At 42.2% G+C, this 14,964-nt stretch overlaps 1 protein-coding gene across 5 annotated transcripts in view; it reads right to left on the bottom strand.

The window, feature by feature from the left end:
* Positions 1 to 419: 419 nt before the first annotated feature.
* LOC144592919 (putative tRNA methyltransferase 9B) overlaps positions 420 to 14,964 on the bottom strand; it is a 44,131-nt gene continuing 29,586 nt past the window's right edge. For all 5 annotated transcript variants that reach the window (XM_078398198.1, XM_078398190.1, XM_078398208.1 and 2 more), the window contains exons 3-4: positions 14,219 to 14,392; positions 420 to 6,294 (exon numbers count right to left, since the gene is read on the bottom strand). In XM_078398198.1, the coding sequence (XP_078254324.1) occupies positions 5,294 to 6,294; positions 14,219 to 14,392 (1,175 nt within the window). In that variant the 3' untranslated portion in view covers positions 420 to 5,293. The remainder of the gene's footprint in view (positions 6,295 to 14,218; positions 14,393 to 14,964) is intronic.

Here is a 14,964-nt window from a genome sequence, read left to right on the forward strand (position 1 = left end):
TATCTTAAACTGCATCAATGCTAGCTGTTTGAACTCATTAAACTGCAGGGTTCAGTGCCAGAGTGATTGGAGTGCAAAGAAGCTAGTGAAAGGTGAAAGTGACCACTTGCAGTAGGTCACAGGCATGTCGCACATGCCAGATCACATCCATACCTTCTTGGGTAATTCAGTGTACAGTGACTTGGTAAAAAAATAAACTATAAATATTTGCATCCGAACGAAAAGGTTGGATCAAAAAGTCAAAGAAAGAAAGACAATGGCCCGAGCCGGCTGCCTGCCCCTTTTCCGGGGTTACATCCGTGCCTGGGTGGTACTAGAAAGGGACTACGCGCTGTCCACGGGCTCCCTGGGGGATTTCCAGGACCGCTGGGCACGAAAGACCAAATACCACTTCATGTTTAGTGTTACTTTATTCTGCAATAAGTTAAAAATACATAAGCTGGAGATATTTAAATAGAATTGAAAGATTGTGAAAGCCAGAGTTTGTCACAATAGTACATCAAAACACTGGGAACATTGCATTTTTTATGGTTTGTGCAGAGAATCTACACCCTTGCCCAGCCCAGCCATCATAGTTAAAGAAATTCACGTCACCAGAATGAGATTTTGAAAATTGCTGCAGATTTGAAATATTCGCTGCCACAAAGGAATCCTGAGAACGATGGTGGTCTGTGGATAACTAACTTATTGCATTGACCCCTGTTTGAAAGTTTCCACAAGGGGAGTATTAAAATATTCAGATTGTGCTTTAATAAAGTCACAGAGGCAACCAGAATATTTAGCTCTTCGTAAATGATATATTTATATTTTCAAAAAACAAGTTAAGAGCATCATAACGTCTTATCCCGATGGGTGGAAAAAGACATGAACTAAGCAGATTACTTTAGTTATATTAATTTGGAAAACCATGTTCCCAGATGACTATTGCAAGAGTAGAAAGGCAAAATACTTTGTAAGACCTACTCACGATACAGAGAAACAATGTCAGAGGTTCACGGGGGCAGGAGTTCCAAGGGCAGGAGTTCCAAGGGATTGCAAACGATATTCCAAGTTCCAAGAGGGAATCCAGAAGAAAATAAAACTGCTAAAATTGCTGGCAATGGTTTCATGAAATCAGTTTCAATTAATTTAAAAAGAAAATTCCGCACTCGAAAAATGTGCTACCATGAATTTTAGTTGCAACAAATCCAAGTGGCTGAAAAAAAATCCATACAAACTATGTTGTTCTATGCATATGGACAAGGCTGTGTCTGCTTTTTACTTCCAGTGAAAAGATTTATATACCCAATGGTTGTGGGTAAATAGGCTTGTGATGGCACCAGCAAATGTCAATTGTTTCAGTGGATCCCATAACTTCATTGGTCGTTGGGACATTATATTCCCTTTGGAATACTGATGCCTAAGATAGGAATGTTAATCGGTGGAAAGTCAGAGCATTAAGTATGAGTCAACAAGTCATGTTGCAGATTTATAGGACTTTAGTTAGGCAACATTTGGAATATTGTGTGCAGTTCTGATCACCCCATTGATCAGAATGTGGAGGCGTTGGAGATGGAGCAGAAGAGGGTGCCAGAATATTGCCTGGATTAGAGGGCATTAGCTATAATAATAGGTTGAACAATACTTGGAATGCCAGAGGTTAAGAGGAAACCTGATAAAAGTATATAACATTACGATAGGGTATACAGGCAGAATCTTTTCTCCCTGGGTGGAAATGTCAAAGTCTAGAGGGCATAGCTTTAAGGTAAGAGGAGCAAAATTTAAAAGAGATATGTAGAGCAAGTCTTTTTTTTTAAAACACAAAGTGTGGTGGGTGCTTGGAACTTGCTGTCAGTGGTCGTGGTGGAGGCAGATACGACAATGGCATTCAAGAAACTTTTACATAAGTACATGGATATGCAGAGAATGGACAGACATGGATCACGTGCAGGCTAACAGATTAATTTAACCCAGCATCAAGCTTGGCACAGACCTTGTTGGCCAAATAGCCTGTTATGTCCCGTACTGTTCTATGTTCTACGTTCTATGTAAACTAAGTGAGCATTAGGTTGCACTCAATTACAACTCTCTATGTTATTTAACAAAGCATTTAATGCAGCACACTTCCAAACAGACCAGACACATTGACCATTTCTCTTTGCACAGATGCTGCCTGTCCTGCTGAGTTTTTCCAACATTTTCTGTTTGTATTGTGCAAGCTCCTGATGATCAATGTGACATAGGACATTGAAAGAGTGTGAGCAATGCATGATTTCAAACCACATCCATTATGCAATTCCACCCACCTGCCTTGCCCTATCAAATTCCTTTATTATTTTGGACAGAGTGATTCTAACTTGTGAGGTCAAAGCAAACTCACGTAAGCTATCCTCAAAGCCATGATATAATTCTTCTGAATCTACATTACATCATTTCCAAAGGCAAGCATAATAAAAAAAAAGCTCATCCAGTCCTCTATAAAATCTGCTCAGCGATGGACAAGCGCAATTATTTGGTTTAGAGATACAGCGTGGAAACAGGCCCTTCGGCCCACCGAGTCCATGTCGACCAGCGATCTCCGCACACCAACTCTATCCTACACACACACTGGGGACAATTTATAATTTTACCAAAGCCAATTAATCTACAAACCTGTATGTCTATGGAGTGTGTGAGGAATCTGGGTACCCGGAAAAAACCCATGCAGGTCACAGGTAAAACATATAACCTCCGAACAGACGGTGCCTGTAGTCAGGATTGAACCCGGGGCTCTGGCACTGTGAGACGGCAACTCGACCACTGCACCACTTGTCTGCCGCATCCATTAATGACATGTGCATGCGTCCTTCCAAAGGGCTACCAATGTAAACACCTGCTCAACATACAAGAGGCTTTTAAACAGGCACATGAACAGGCAGGGGTTCGACTGATATCAACCACATGCAAGTGTATAAGATCATGAGTGGAATGAGAGAAATAGATAGGGCAAATGCACAGAATCATCTACCCAGAGTAGACGAATAGAAAACCACAGGACATAGGTTTAAAGTGAGGGGGGAATGATTTAATAGGCACCTGAGGAATAATTTCTTTTACACAAAGGGTGGTAGGTATATGGAATGAGCTGTGGGGGAGGTAATTGAGGCAGATACTATCCCAATAATTAAGACATTTAGATGAGTACATGGATAGGATAGGTTTAGAGTGATATGGGCCAAAGACATGCAGGTGGGACTAGTGTAGATGAGGCATGTTGGTTGGCGTAGGCAAGTTGCGCCAAAGGGCATGTTTCTACACTGTATGAATCTATGACTCTATAAGAGGGATTAGTTTAAATTGACATCATGGTTGGAAAAGTCATCGTGAGCCGAAGGGTCTGGTCGTGTGCTGTACTGTCCGATGTTCTCTTATGTTTGTCAGACACTTTGTAACAACCATAGGCTATTATCCTTTCTCATCGTCACTTTTTTTGCGTATCTTTTATTCATTGTTCTTTATCTCTCCACATCACCATCTGTATCTCTCATTTCCCTTATCCCTAACCAGTCTGAAGAAGGGTCTCGACCTGAAACATCACCCATTCCTTCTCTCCAGAGATGCTGCCTGACCTGCTGAGTTACTCCAACGTTTTGTGTCTATCTTTGGTTTAAACCAGCATCTGCAGATCCTTCTTACACATGGTCTATTAATTATTCTCCAGTCATTAATACAAGGACTCTATCTTTAAATTCAAACGATGTTTACAAAGTTAGAACATATAAATATGACATCTGTGCATAAAAATATATAAAAATGTATCTTGCAGTGCACTATTACTTAATATATTATCCCCACATTGGATGAACAACAAAGAAGCTCTACACACAATGCTCACAGACATTATTTAAATATTGAACAGACGTTATTTAAATACTACAACAAATGGAACAGTATCATATATTTTCTGACAACAGTTACAAAGAAATAATGTTGATTAATCTTTATTGATCTGATAACCTGTGTGAGATAGATAACACGTTTATGAGAAATCATCTGTTTTTAGAAAGTAGATTAGGGATATTTCAAAGCAGAACATGCTCTGTTGTAACCTCTTCTTGTGCTTTTGAAAACTTGATTCCTTGGGAAGAACCATTCTTCCTTTTGCAATGCCCACGAGGAGTTCAGAACATAATCAAGATTTGAACTGGCACCAAAGCAACCACCTCAATGATTGAAAGGAACCACCAGGGCAGCTCCAACAGCACCTCATATTTCGTTAGGGCAGCTTACAACCCAGTGGTATGAACACTGATTTCTCCAAATGACCCTTGCATTCCCTCTCTCTCCATCCCTCCCCCTCCCTAGGTGTCTTGCTAGTTTCACTGTTTATACCCTTTCATTATCACCTCTTCCACAACCAATCATGGACCATTGTGGGCTCCAGTTTTCTTCAGTCATCGGTGCCAACTCTGATTATTTCTGTACCTTTTCATAGCTCTCGTTTCCCTCTTCCCTGACTCTCAGTCTGAAGAATGGTCTTGACCCGAAACGTCACCTATTACTTTTCTATAGAGATGCTGCTTGACCCGCTGAATGACTCCAGCATTTTGTGTTGACCCAAGGTACATACCAGTGTAATGCTTTGGGCTGGCAGAAGTCACCAGATTTCCTGGCAGCTGGGGGCAAATGACAGACCTTCTGGTAGAATGGGACCAGCCCTTGGCAAGCATACAACATAACTACCCTTCTGATCCCACTGTGAGCACAGCAGCAGGGAACATTAACCGAAACACCCTGGCTGTTAACCTCTGCACATCAAGTCACATTGACGGGATGATTTGGACAAAGTATGTTGGGGGAGCAATGCAGTACAGCTCACTATATGGCACCACCAAATTTTGGAGCAGTACAAGGTCACATGTGGGTGTCGAAAGGGGAAAAGGGCAGGTATTGGACAACAAGAGGTATTAGAGGACTCCTGGCTCCAGTAAGGTGGTAATGTTTAAACCCTTGTGGCAACCCTTCTGGTGCTTGACCCTTTAAAATAACCAATAAATGAGGAGAATTGTTGCTTTCAATTGCCTCCCCATTCATTAATAAGTGAGTAGTGCCAACATTAATCAGATCTTTCGAATTGTGCCCAATTATATCCAAAATATTAATCCTGTAACTCTGGTCCACTACATAGTTTAAAATAGAATTTTATACAATGGCATTTATATTGTGCTTAACGTGAGCAAGATTGAAAACAATTTTGTTGCAATCTGTGATTAAAATAGTGGTTCAAGATTACCTTTGACATTAGATTGTACACTTCAGTTAAAATCTCTGCATATTATTGTTTTTCCATTATAACACACCAGTTGCCATGGTCGTAACAGAAACTGAGGATATGAAGTTCTTGCACATTCTCTTTAATAAGTTGAACCAATTCACCTTCCCTGAAGACATGATAATATCTCATGAATTCTGTAGCGTCTGGAATTGTCTCTGGCTTGTCATCCACAGTTTTGATACTTTCAATCACAGAGCTTGTTGACTCTGAACTTTGTGTTTCTTCAAGACCGTCTCCTACAGAGTTAGTCCAATAATGATTTAGGTCTCCTGGTCTGTGGATTTCACTTTGCAGTCTTCCTTCTTTTTCTTTCAATGCATTTCTGATCTCTAACCATTGGGTTTCTTCATGCCTTGGATTCTCAGAAAATACTTCCTCTTCTAGACTGTCCGTCTTCACCAGTGGTGGGCAATCTGCTTCCAAACTGCAGTGCTGCGATGAAGTGCTCAACTTCCCCACAGGCTGCATGTTAACAGTAGAGTTGCTCCATGCATGCATTAGGTCTGGTGAATTTTTCATTGACTTTAGTCGTTCGATGTGCGACTGCATCGTAACATCATCAAGTGATTTGGAGAAGAACCACGAACGGAGTGATTTTCCCAGATTCTTGTAAAGTCGGTACTCTTGATCTTTGGACATCCTGGGGCAGCAATTCTCTAATAATGTTTGATTGTCACTTCTATATGGAAGAATTGTGTGTTCACCCTGTCGAAGAGGCAGCATTATACTGGTTCGATTTTGAACTGCTTTTATTAGATCTTTACCTTCTGTCTTGACATTCTCTCCAACTATAGGTTGATTGTTATTTTGACTTGACTCTGATGATGGTCTAGAACACAGGGATCGGTTCCAAGGAACAAAGATGTCCTGTTTTTCAAAGCGACGGTACTTTTGTTCCATAGCCCACACGTAAATCATCATTTGACCACCGTGGTGCAAAGTTCTTGCCATTTCTCTTATTGCTCTGATTCGTCTGGCTTTTGTTGAAAAATGATGAATTACTACAGGAAGACAATGATAAAATTCATTTGTGACAATTATAACTACAGAAAAACATGTGTTGTGTTGTGGGGAGAGAATAGGAAGGGGCGACAAATTGGATAACTTTTTCCAAAGAACTGGCTGGCATGGCATGATGGCCCAAATGGCCTGCTTCTGTGCTAAACTGGAATTTAGAAGGATGAGGGGGGATCTTATTGAAACGTATAAGATAATTAGGGGATTGGACACATTAGAGGCAGGAAACATGTTCCCAATGTTGGGGGAGTCCAGAACAAGGGGCCACAGTTTAAGAATAAGGGGTAGGCCATTTAGAACGGAGATGAGGAAGAACTTTTTCAGTCAGAGAGTGGTGAAGGTGTGGAATTCTCTGCCTCAGAAGGCAGTGGAGGCCAGTTCGTTGGATGCTTTCAAGAGAGAGCTGGATAGAGCTCTTAAGGATAGCGGAGTGAGGGGGTATGGGGAGAAGGCAGGAACGGGGTACTGATTGAGAGTGATCAGCCATGATCGCATTGAATGGCGGTGCTGGCTCGAAGGGCTGAATGGCCTACTCCTGCACCTATTGTCTATTGTCTATTGTCTAAATGATTCCGTGAGCCTACTTCCTTCAGGTAGTACACTGCAGTGTATTAATTTTGTTACACAAATAATTTTTTGTATGCTGAACATGCTAGAAATATTGAAGAAGTACAAAATAACATAACCTAATCATCTCCACTGGGGATAACGTATGGGTCAATAATGCCGTGAAAGTGATGAAAAAACAAAAGGGATGATTATAAAAATATTTGTTGATTAAAAAATCCACGAGCATTAACAATAACTAAAATGGCAAGAAGCAGTGGAGCTTTCTACTTCTCTGAGATTTTCCCATTAACCCAAAAATCATCTTCAATAGATTTCCGCAAGTGGTTTTGAAATGGTGGATCAGTCCTGGGTACAAACTGTGCCCTTTTTATGGCACCACCGTTGTCTAAACTAGCAAAAAAAACACATTTACAGCTGTGCGGAAATTGCAATTGCTGGTTGTGTATTTGGACAACAATGGTCTCCACATGGAAGGGAACAGTCAACTGTAAAATGAAAGTAGGACCTCAAAGGTAATAATCTCTGGATTATTACCAGTGCCACGTGCTAGTCAGAGTAGAAATAGGAGGATATTTCAGATGAATACGTGGCTTGAAAAATGGTGCAAGGGGGAGGGATTCAAATTTCTAGGACATTGGAACTAGTTCTGGGGGAGGTGGGACCAGTACAAACAGGACGGTCTGCACCTGAGCTGGAATGGAACCAATGTCCTTGGGGGAGTGTTTGCTAGTGCTGTCGGGGAGGATTTAAACTAATGTGGCAGGGGGATGGGAGCAGGAGCAGAGAGACAGAGGGGTGTAAAATGAGGGTAGAAGCAATAGGTAGCAAGGTGAAAAGTAAAAGTGGCAGGCAGACAAATCCAGGGCAAAAATCAAAAAGGGCCACTTTTCAACATAATTGTATAAGGGGTAAGAGTGTTGTAAAAACAAGCCTGAAGGCTTTGTGTCTCAATGCAAGGAGCATTTGTAATAAGGTGGATGAGTTGAATGTGCAGATAGTTATTAATTAATATGATATAGTTGGGATTACGGAGACATGGCTCCAGGGTGACCAAGGCTGGGAGCTCAACATCCAGGGATATTCTAGATTCAGGAGGGATAGACAGAGGTGGGGTAGCGTTACTGGTTAGAGATTAACGCAATGGAAAGGAAGGACATTAGCTTGGAGGATGTAGAATCGATATGGGTAGAGCTGCGAAACACTAAGGGGCAGAAAACGCTAGTGGGAGTTGTGTACAGGCCACCTAACAGTAATAGTAGAGTTGGGGATGGCATCAAACAGGAAATGAGAAATGCGTGCAACAAAGGTAAAACAGTTATAATGGGTGACTTCAATCTACATATAGATTGGGTGAATCAAATTGGCAGAGGTGCTGAGGAAGAGGATTTCTTGGAATGTATACGGGATAGTTTTCTAAACCAACATGTAGAGGAACCAACGAGAGAGCAGGCTATTCTAGACTGGGTATTGAGTAATGAGGAAGGGTTAGTTAGCAGTCTTGATGTGCGTGGCCCCTTGGGCAAGAGTGACCATAATATGGTTGAGTTCTTCATTAGGATGGAGAGTGACTTAGTTAATTCAGAAACAACGGTTCTGAATTTAAAGAAAGGTAACTTTGAGGGCATGAGACGTGAATTGGCCAAGATAGACTGGCAATTGATTCTTAAAGGGTTGACGGTGGATATGCAATGGAAGGCATTTAAAGACCGCATGGATGAACTACAACAATTGTTCATCCCAGTTTGGCAAAAGAATAAATCAGGGAAGGTAGTGCATCCGTGGCTAACAAGGGAGATTAGGGATAGTATCAAAACAAAAGATGAAACGTACAAATTAGCAAGAAAAAGCAGCCTACCAGAGGACTGGGAAAATTTCAGAGTCCAGCAGAGGAGGACAAAGGGCTTAATTAGGAAAGGGAAAATAGATTATGAAAGAAAACTGGCAGGGAACATAAAAACTGACTGCAAAAGCTTTTATAGATATGTGAAGAGAAAAAGATTAGTTAAAACAAATGTAGGTCCCTTGCAGTCAAAAACAGGTGAATTGATCATGGGGAACAAGGACATGGCAGACCAATTGAATAACTACTTTGGTTCTGTCTTCACTAAGGAAGACATAAATAATCTGCCGGAAATAGCAGGGGACCGGGGGTCAAATGAGATGGAGGAACTGAGTGAAATCCAGGTTAGTCGGGAAGTGGTGTTAGGTAAATTAAATGGATTAAAGGCAGATAAATCCCCAGGGCCAGATAGGCTGCATCCCAGAGTGCTTAAGGAGGTAGCCCCAGAAATAGTGGATGCATTAGTGATAATTTTTCAAAACTCTTTAGATTCTGGAGTAGTTCCTGAGGATTGGAGGGTAGCTAATGTAATCCCACTTTTCAAAAAGGGAGGGAGAGAGAAAACGGGGAATTACAGACCAGTTAGTCTAACATTGGTAGTGGGGAAAATGCTAGAGTCAGTTATTAAAGATGGGATAGCAGCACATTTGGAAAGTGGTGAAATCATTGGACAAAGTCAGCATGGATTTATGAAAGGTAAATCGTGTCTGTCGAATCTTATAGAATTTTTCGAGGATGTAACTAGTAGAGTGGATAAGGGAGAACCAGTGGATGTGTTATATCTGGACTTCCAGAAGGCTTTCGACAAGGTCCCACATAAGAGATTAGTATGCAAACTTAAAGCACACGGTATTGTGGGTTCAGTATTGATGTGGATAGAGAACTGGCTGGCAGACAGGAAGCAAAGAGTAGGAATAAACGGGTCCTTTTCAGAATGGCAGGCAGTGACTAGTGGGGTACCGCAAGGCTCAGTGCTGGGACCCCAGCTATTTACAATATATATTAATGATTTGGACGAGGGAATTGAATGCAACATCTCCAAGTTTGCGGATGACACGAAGCTGGGGGGCAGTGTTAGCTGTGAGGAGGATGCTAGGAGGCTGCAACATGACTTGGATAGGTTAGGTGAGTGGGCAAATGCATGGCAGATGCAGTAAAATGTGGATAAATGTGAGGTTATCTACTTTGGTGGCAAGAACAGGAAATGGTGGCCGATTAGGAGAAGGGGAGATGCAACGAGACCTGGGCGTCGTGGTACACCAGTCATTGAAAGTAGGCATGCAGGTGCAGCAGGCAGTGAAGAAAGCGAATGGTATGTTGGCATTCATAGCGAGGGAATTTGAGTATAGGAGCAGGGAGGATCTACTGCAGTTGTACAGGGCATTGGTGAGACCACATCTGGAGTATTGCGTACAGTTTTGGTCTCCTAATCTGAGGAAAGACATTCTTGCCTTAGAGGGAGTACAGAGAAGGTTCACCAGATTGATTCCTGGGATGGCAGGACTTTCATATGAAGAAAGACTGGATAGACTCGGTTTGTACTCGCTGGAATTTAGAAGATTGAGGGGGGATCTTATAGAAACTTACAAAATTCTTAAGGGGTTAGACAGGCTAGATGCAGGAAGATTGTTCCCGATGTTGGGGAAGTCCAGAACAAGGAGTCACAGTTTAAGGATAAGGGGGATAGGACCGAGATGAGAATGATTTTTTTCACACAGAGAGTGGTGAATCTGTGGAATTCTCTGCCACAGAAGGTAGTTGAGGCCAGTTCATTGGCTATATTTAAGAGGGAGTTAGATGTGGCCCTTGTGGCTAAAGGGATCAGGGGGTATGGAGAGAAGGCAGGTACGGGATACTGAGTTGGATGATCAGCCATGATCATATTGAATGGCGGTGCAGGCTCGAAGGGCCGAATGGCCTACTCCTGCACCTATTTTCTATGTTTCTATGTTTCTATGAAATGGAATTGGTCAACCAACTGAAAAAAAGCAGAAAGCAATGAGGGGAGAATGAAAGGGAAGAAACACTTTACCATTCAACGTGAAGGATTCTAACCTAAACAGGTTTCAAGAGTCTGACATTTCATGATGTCAGGATTACTACAATCTATCAGAAATTAATTATTCAACAAGCTGCTGGAGTATAGCACATAAGATTTAATGAACTGCATTAGTTTTGAAAACTGTGTGGAAGTTCACCAAAGGGAAAAGAATGAAAGTGAAAACAGCAGAGACAAAGGGCAGTTTCCAAGGTGGAGGATGGTGAGCGAGGAGACACAAGGATTATTTGGCATCCAAAGAAGAGGACAGGTAGAAATAATTGATTGAAGGATAAGATGCCTCCTTCACAAGTACTGATCAAAAAATATAAAGCAGCAATAAATCTGATGAATTGTTTCAATTCAATGCAAAACAGTTGACTGCCAACTGCCTTACATGGAGCAGAGCAGCAATTGGATGGCAAGTGGGCAATGAGGGGAATTCCAGAACATGACTGACCTTGATCTTTCATTTAGATATCTTTGTGTTGACTGAAGGAGCTATTAAATCATTGGGTCTGTGGGAAGACCCTGCTAGATTCCTCTAGACGCTGCTTCAAATGGATGTTCAATGGTCAGTTAAAAAAGTCTAGTGAGGGAAGAAGCCTTTCCCAGGACAGTATCATGTTTATGCTATTTACACAATTCAATGTCTTGACTGCAATTGCCTTGGACAAGGTCCCACACAAGAGATTAGTGGGCAAAATGAGAGCACATGGTATTGGGGGGTAGGGTGCATACATGGATAGAGAACTGGTTGGCAGACAGGAAGCAAAGAGTGGGAATTAATGGGTCCTTTTCAGAATGGCAGGCAGTGTCTAGTGGGGTGCCGCAAGGGCTCGGTTGCTGGGACCCCAGTTATTTACAATATATATTAACGATTTAGTCGTGGGAATTAAATGTGACATCTCCAAGTTTGCGGATGACACAAAGATGGGTGGCAGTGTGTGCTGCGATGAGGATGCTATGAGGCGGCAGGTGACTTGGATAGGTTGTGTGAGTGGGCAGATGCATGGAAGATACAGTATAATGTGGATAAATCTGAGGTTATCCACTTTGGTGGCAAGAACAGGAAGGCAGATTATTATCTGAATGGTGTCAGATTAGGAAAAGGGGAAGTGCAACGAGACCTGGGTGTGCTTGTACAGTAGTCACTGAAAGTAATCATGCAGGTACAGCAGGCCATGAAGAAAGATAATGGCATGTTGGCCTTCAATGCAAAAGGATTTGAGTTTCGAAGCAAGGAGGTCCTACTGCAGTTGTACAGGGCACTGGTGAGACCGCACCTGAAGTATAGTGTGCATTTTTGGTCTCCTAATTTGAGGAAGGACATTATTGCTATTGAGGGAGTGCAGCTTAGTTTCTCCAGGTTAATTCCCGGGATGGCAGGACTGACATATGATGAATGAATGGGTCGACTGGGCTTGTATTCACTGGAATTTAGAAGGATGAGAGGGGATCTTATAGAAACATAAAATTGTTAAGGGATTGGACAGGCTGGTTGCAGGAAAAATGTTCCCCATGTTGGGGGAGTCCAGAACCAGGGGTCACAGTTTAAGAATAAGGGGTAGGCCATTTAGGACTGAGATGAAGAAAAAGAATTTCACACAAGAGTTGTGAATCTGTTGAATTCTCTGCCACAGAAGACAGTGGAGTCAATTCACTGGATGTTTTTAAGAGAGAATTGGATTTAGCTCTTAGAGCGAAAGGAATCAAGGGATACGGGGATAAAGCAGGAACGGGATACTGATTTTAGATGATCACCTATGATCATATTGAATGGCAGTGCTGGCTCGAAGGGCCGAATGGCCTACTCCTACTCCTATTTTTCTATGTTTCTATGTTTCTAAATGGCTAACTTAGCTAAAAAATCATGTGTTCACTCATAAGAGACTGGGAAGTTGCACATCCATTTCAAGTTAATCAATAGTGGAAAATTGCTTTCCTTGCCTATTCCAGCTACTGACGCAAAAACAGAGGCTCATCACTGTTTTATCCAATGAGGCAAAAACTTGGAATTCAGTCTAACTTGAATGAATCCATTTGCATCGGTTTATGCAGATGGCTTTCATCCATATTCTGTCACTGAGCATTGCGATTTTCTGTGGTCACTATTGTAATGGTGAATATACATTTTAAAAATAAAAAGAAATCAGCTTCGACTTAGGACAATTTAAACAAGCCATGATAAAAAATGTAATGAGCACACAGCATGAATTCATTGTGACTGCTGTTATGTATGCAGTTAAATTCATGTTATTGTTTAATTTTATGTTGGCAATGATCTTGCACAGCTCTCTTGGGAATCTATTCGACATATGTCCATAGTAAAGAATTATACAAGCCTCCATCTGGTGAAATGCGATGCCAGCAGTGATGACACTTGCTTCAGAGTTTAGAAAAAGGCTGATAGATTTTCTGTAGCTGACCTAAGCATCTAAAGCCAAGTCTCACCAGCACCAGCAGCAGCAGAAATCCCAGCACAACAATGTTCAAGCCCGCTCCCAGTGTGATTCCTGCTAAGCTGTGCCTCTGGCTTGTGTCAGGAACCTACTCAAGCCAAATGGTAGAGGGGTTAAGAAGTGGGAGCAAAAGACATTAAAAGTTAGTTTTGACTTCCTTCTACATGCACCCCTGTAGATAATTTGAGCATTGAGCTCCTGAGCATAGAGCCATCTCATCTGCAATAACTCCCGGAAGAGTCTAGTGCCAGCAGCCAGGTAGGATTCCACTCACGACTCATGACTCAAGGAGCTGCTGTAGGGTTGGGACAGACCAGAAGTGGTCTTCATGCTTTAGTCCAAAGGGACAGTAACTGGACAAGTGACTCCATTCCTGTGCCTGACATGTACCAGGCCAAAAGAGTCAGTGAAACCAATGGTTCTTCCTCCATGCAGGAGCTAAAACTAAATCAGAATTGCCAGTAGACAGGTTTCGCCTTATTATGGCCTCAAATCATTTTTGCAGAAATTTCAGACAAGGTACTCAAGGTACTTCAGATGCTGGTTTACAACATAAGACACAAAGTGCTGAAGTAAACCAACAGGTCAGGCAGCATCTCTGGAAAATATGGATTGGTGACGTTTCAGGTTGAGACCCTTCTTCAGAATCTGAAGGAGGATCTCGACCCAAAATGTCGCCAATCCATGTTGTCCAGAGATGTCGCCTGACCCACTGAATTACTCCAGCAATTTGGGTCCTTTTTTTCCTCACAATGTCCTGTCCTTTTTCGTGTAATCCAGGCATATTTTCCCTTATGTGTAGGAAGGAACTGCAGATGCTGATTTATACCAAAGATAAACACAAAGTGCTGGAGTAACTCAGCAGGTCAGGTAGGAATGGGTAATATTTCGGGTTTGGTCCAGAGAAAGGTTCCATTCCGAAACGTCACCTATTCCTTTCTTCCAAAGATGCTGACTGACCCGCTGATTACTCCAGCATTTTGCATATTTGCTCTTACCTCCAATGGAAATGACTGCATTAAAGCACTGATCCCTGTAGGGTAGAATGAGGTTGTCGCACACCATGACTTCATGTCCTTGCATTTTGGCAATCTCCACCAAGGATTTGCAATAGTCACTGCCCAGCTTATAGGCCTGGCTGTTTACACCCAGATATTTTCCAGTCCCACATCCTGCAAAGAAGAAAAGCTGCAGTCAATGGCAACACGTTGGTTCTTACAGTGGTGCTTCGCAGGATTCAGCCTAAATGTGGTACCAGGGGCATTCCACAAGCCAGTATTCTTTGTGGAGAAGCATCAGTGACAGGGAGTGTGCTTTGGAAATACCAGGTAAACAAAACATTTTCCATCCTACCCTTTGCCCACATGGTGAAGGGTCACCTTATTGAAATATGGAAATAGACAATAGGCAATAGAAAATAGGTGCAGGAGGAGGCCATTCGGCCCTTCGAGCCTGCACCGCCATTCAATGTGCTCATGGCTGATCATTCTCAATCAGTACCCCATTCCTGCCTTCTCCCCATACCCCCTGACTCCGCTATCCTGAAGAGCTCTATCTAGCTCTCTCTTGAATGCATTCAGAGAATTGGCCTCCACTGCCTTCTGAGGCAGAGAATTCCACAGATTCACAACTCTCTGACTGAAAAAGTTTTTCCTCATCTCAGTTCTAAATGGGAATGATACCATCTGCACATGCAGATAAGAGAGCTGAGAGTCTGAGGGAAGTAATGAACAACAGTTTGGGA

The sequence above is a fragment of the Rhinoraja longicauda genome, chromosome 1 (assembly GCF_053455715.1).
Source record: "Rhinoraja longicauda isolate Sanriku21f chromosome 1, sRhiLon1.1, whole genome shotgun sequence".
Taxonomy (NCBI): Eukaryota; Metazoa; Chordata; class Chondrichthyes; order Rajiformes; family Arhynchobatidae; genus Rhinoraja; species Rhinoraja longicauda.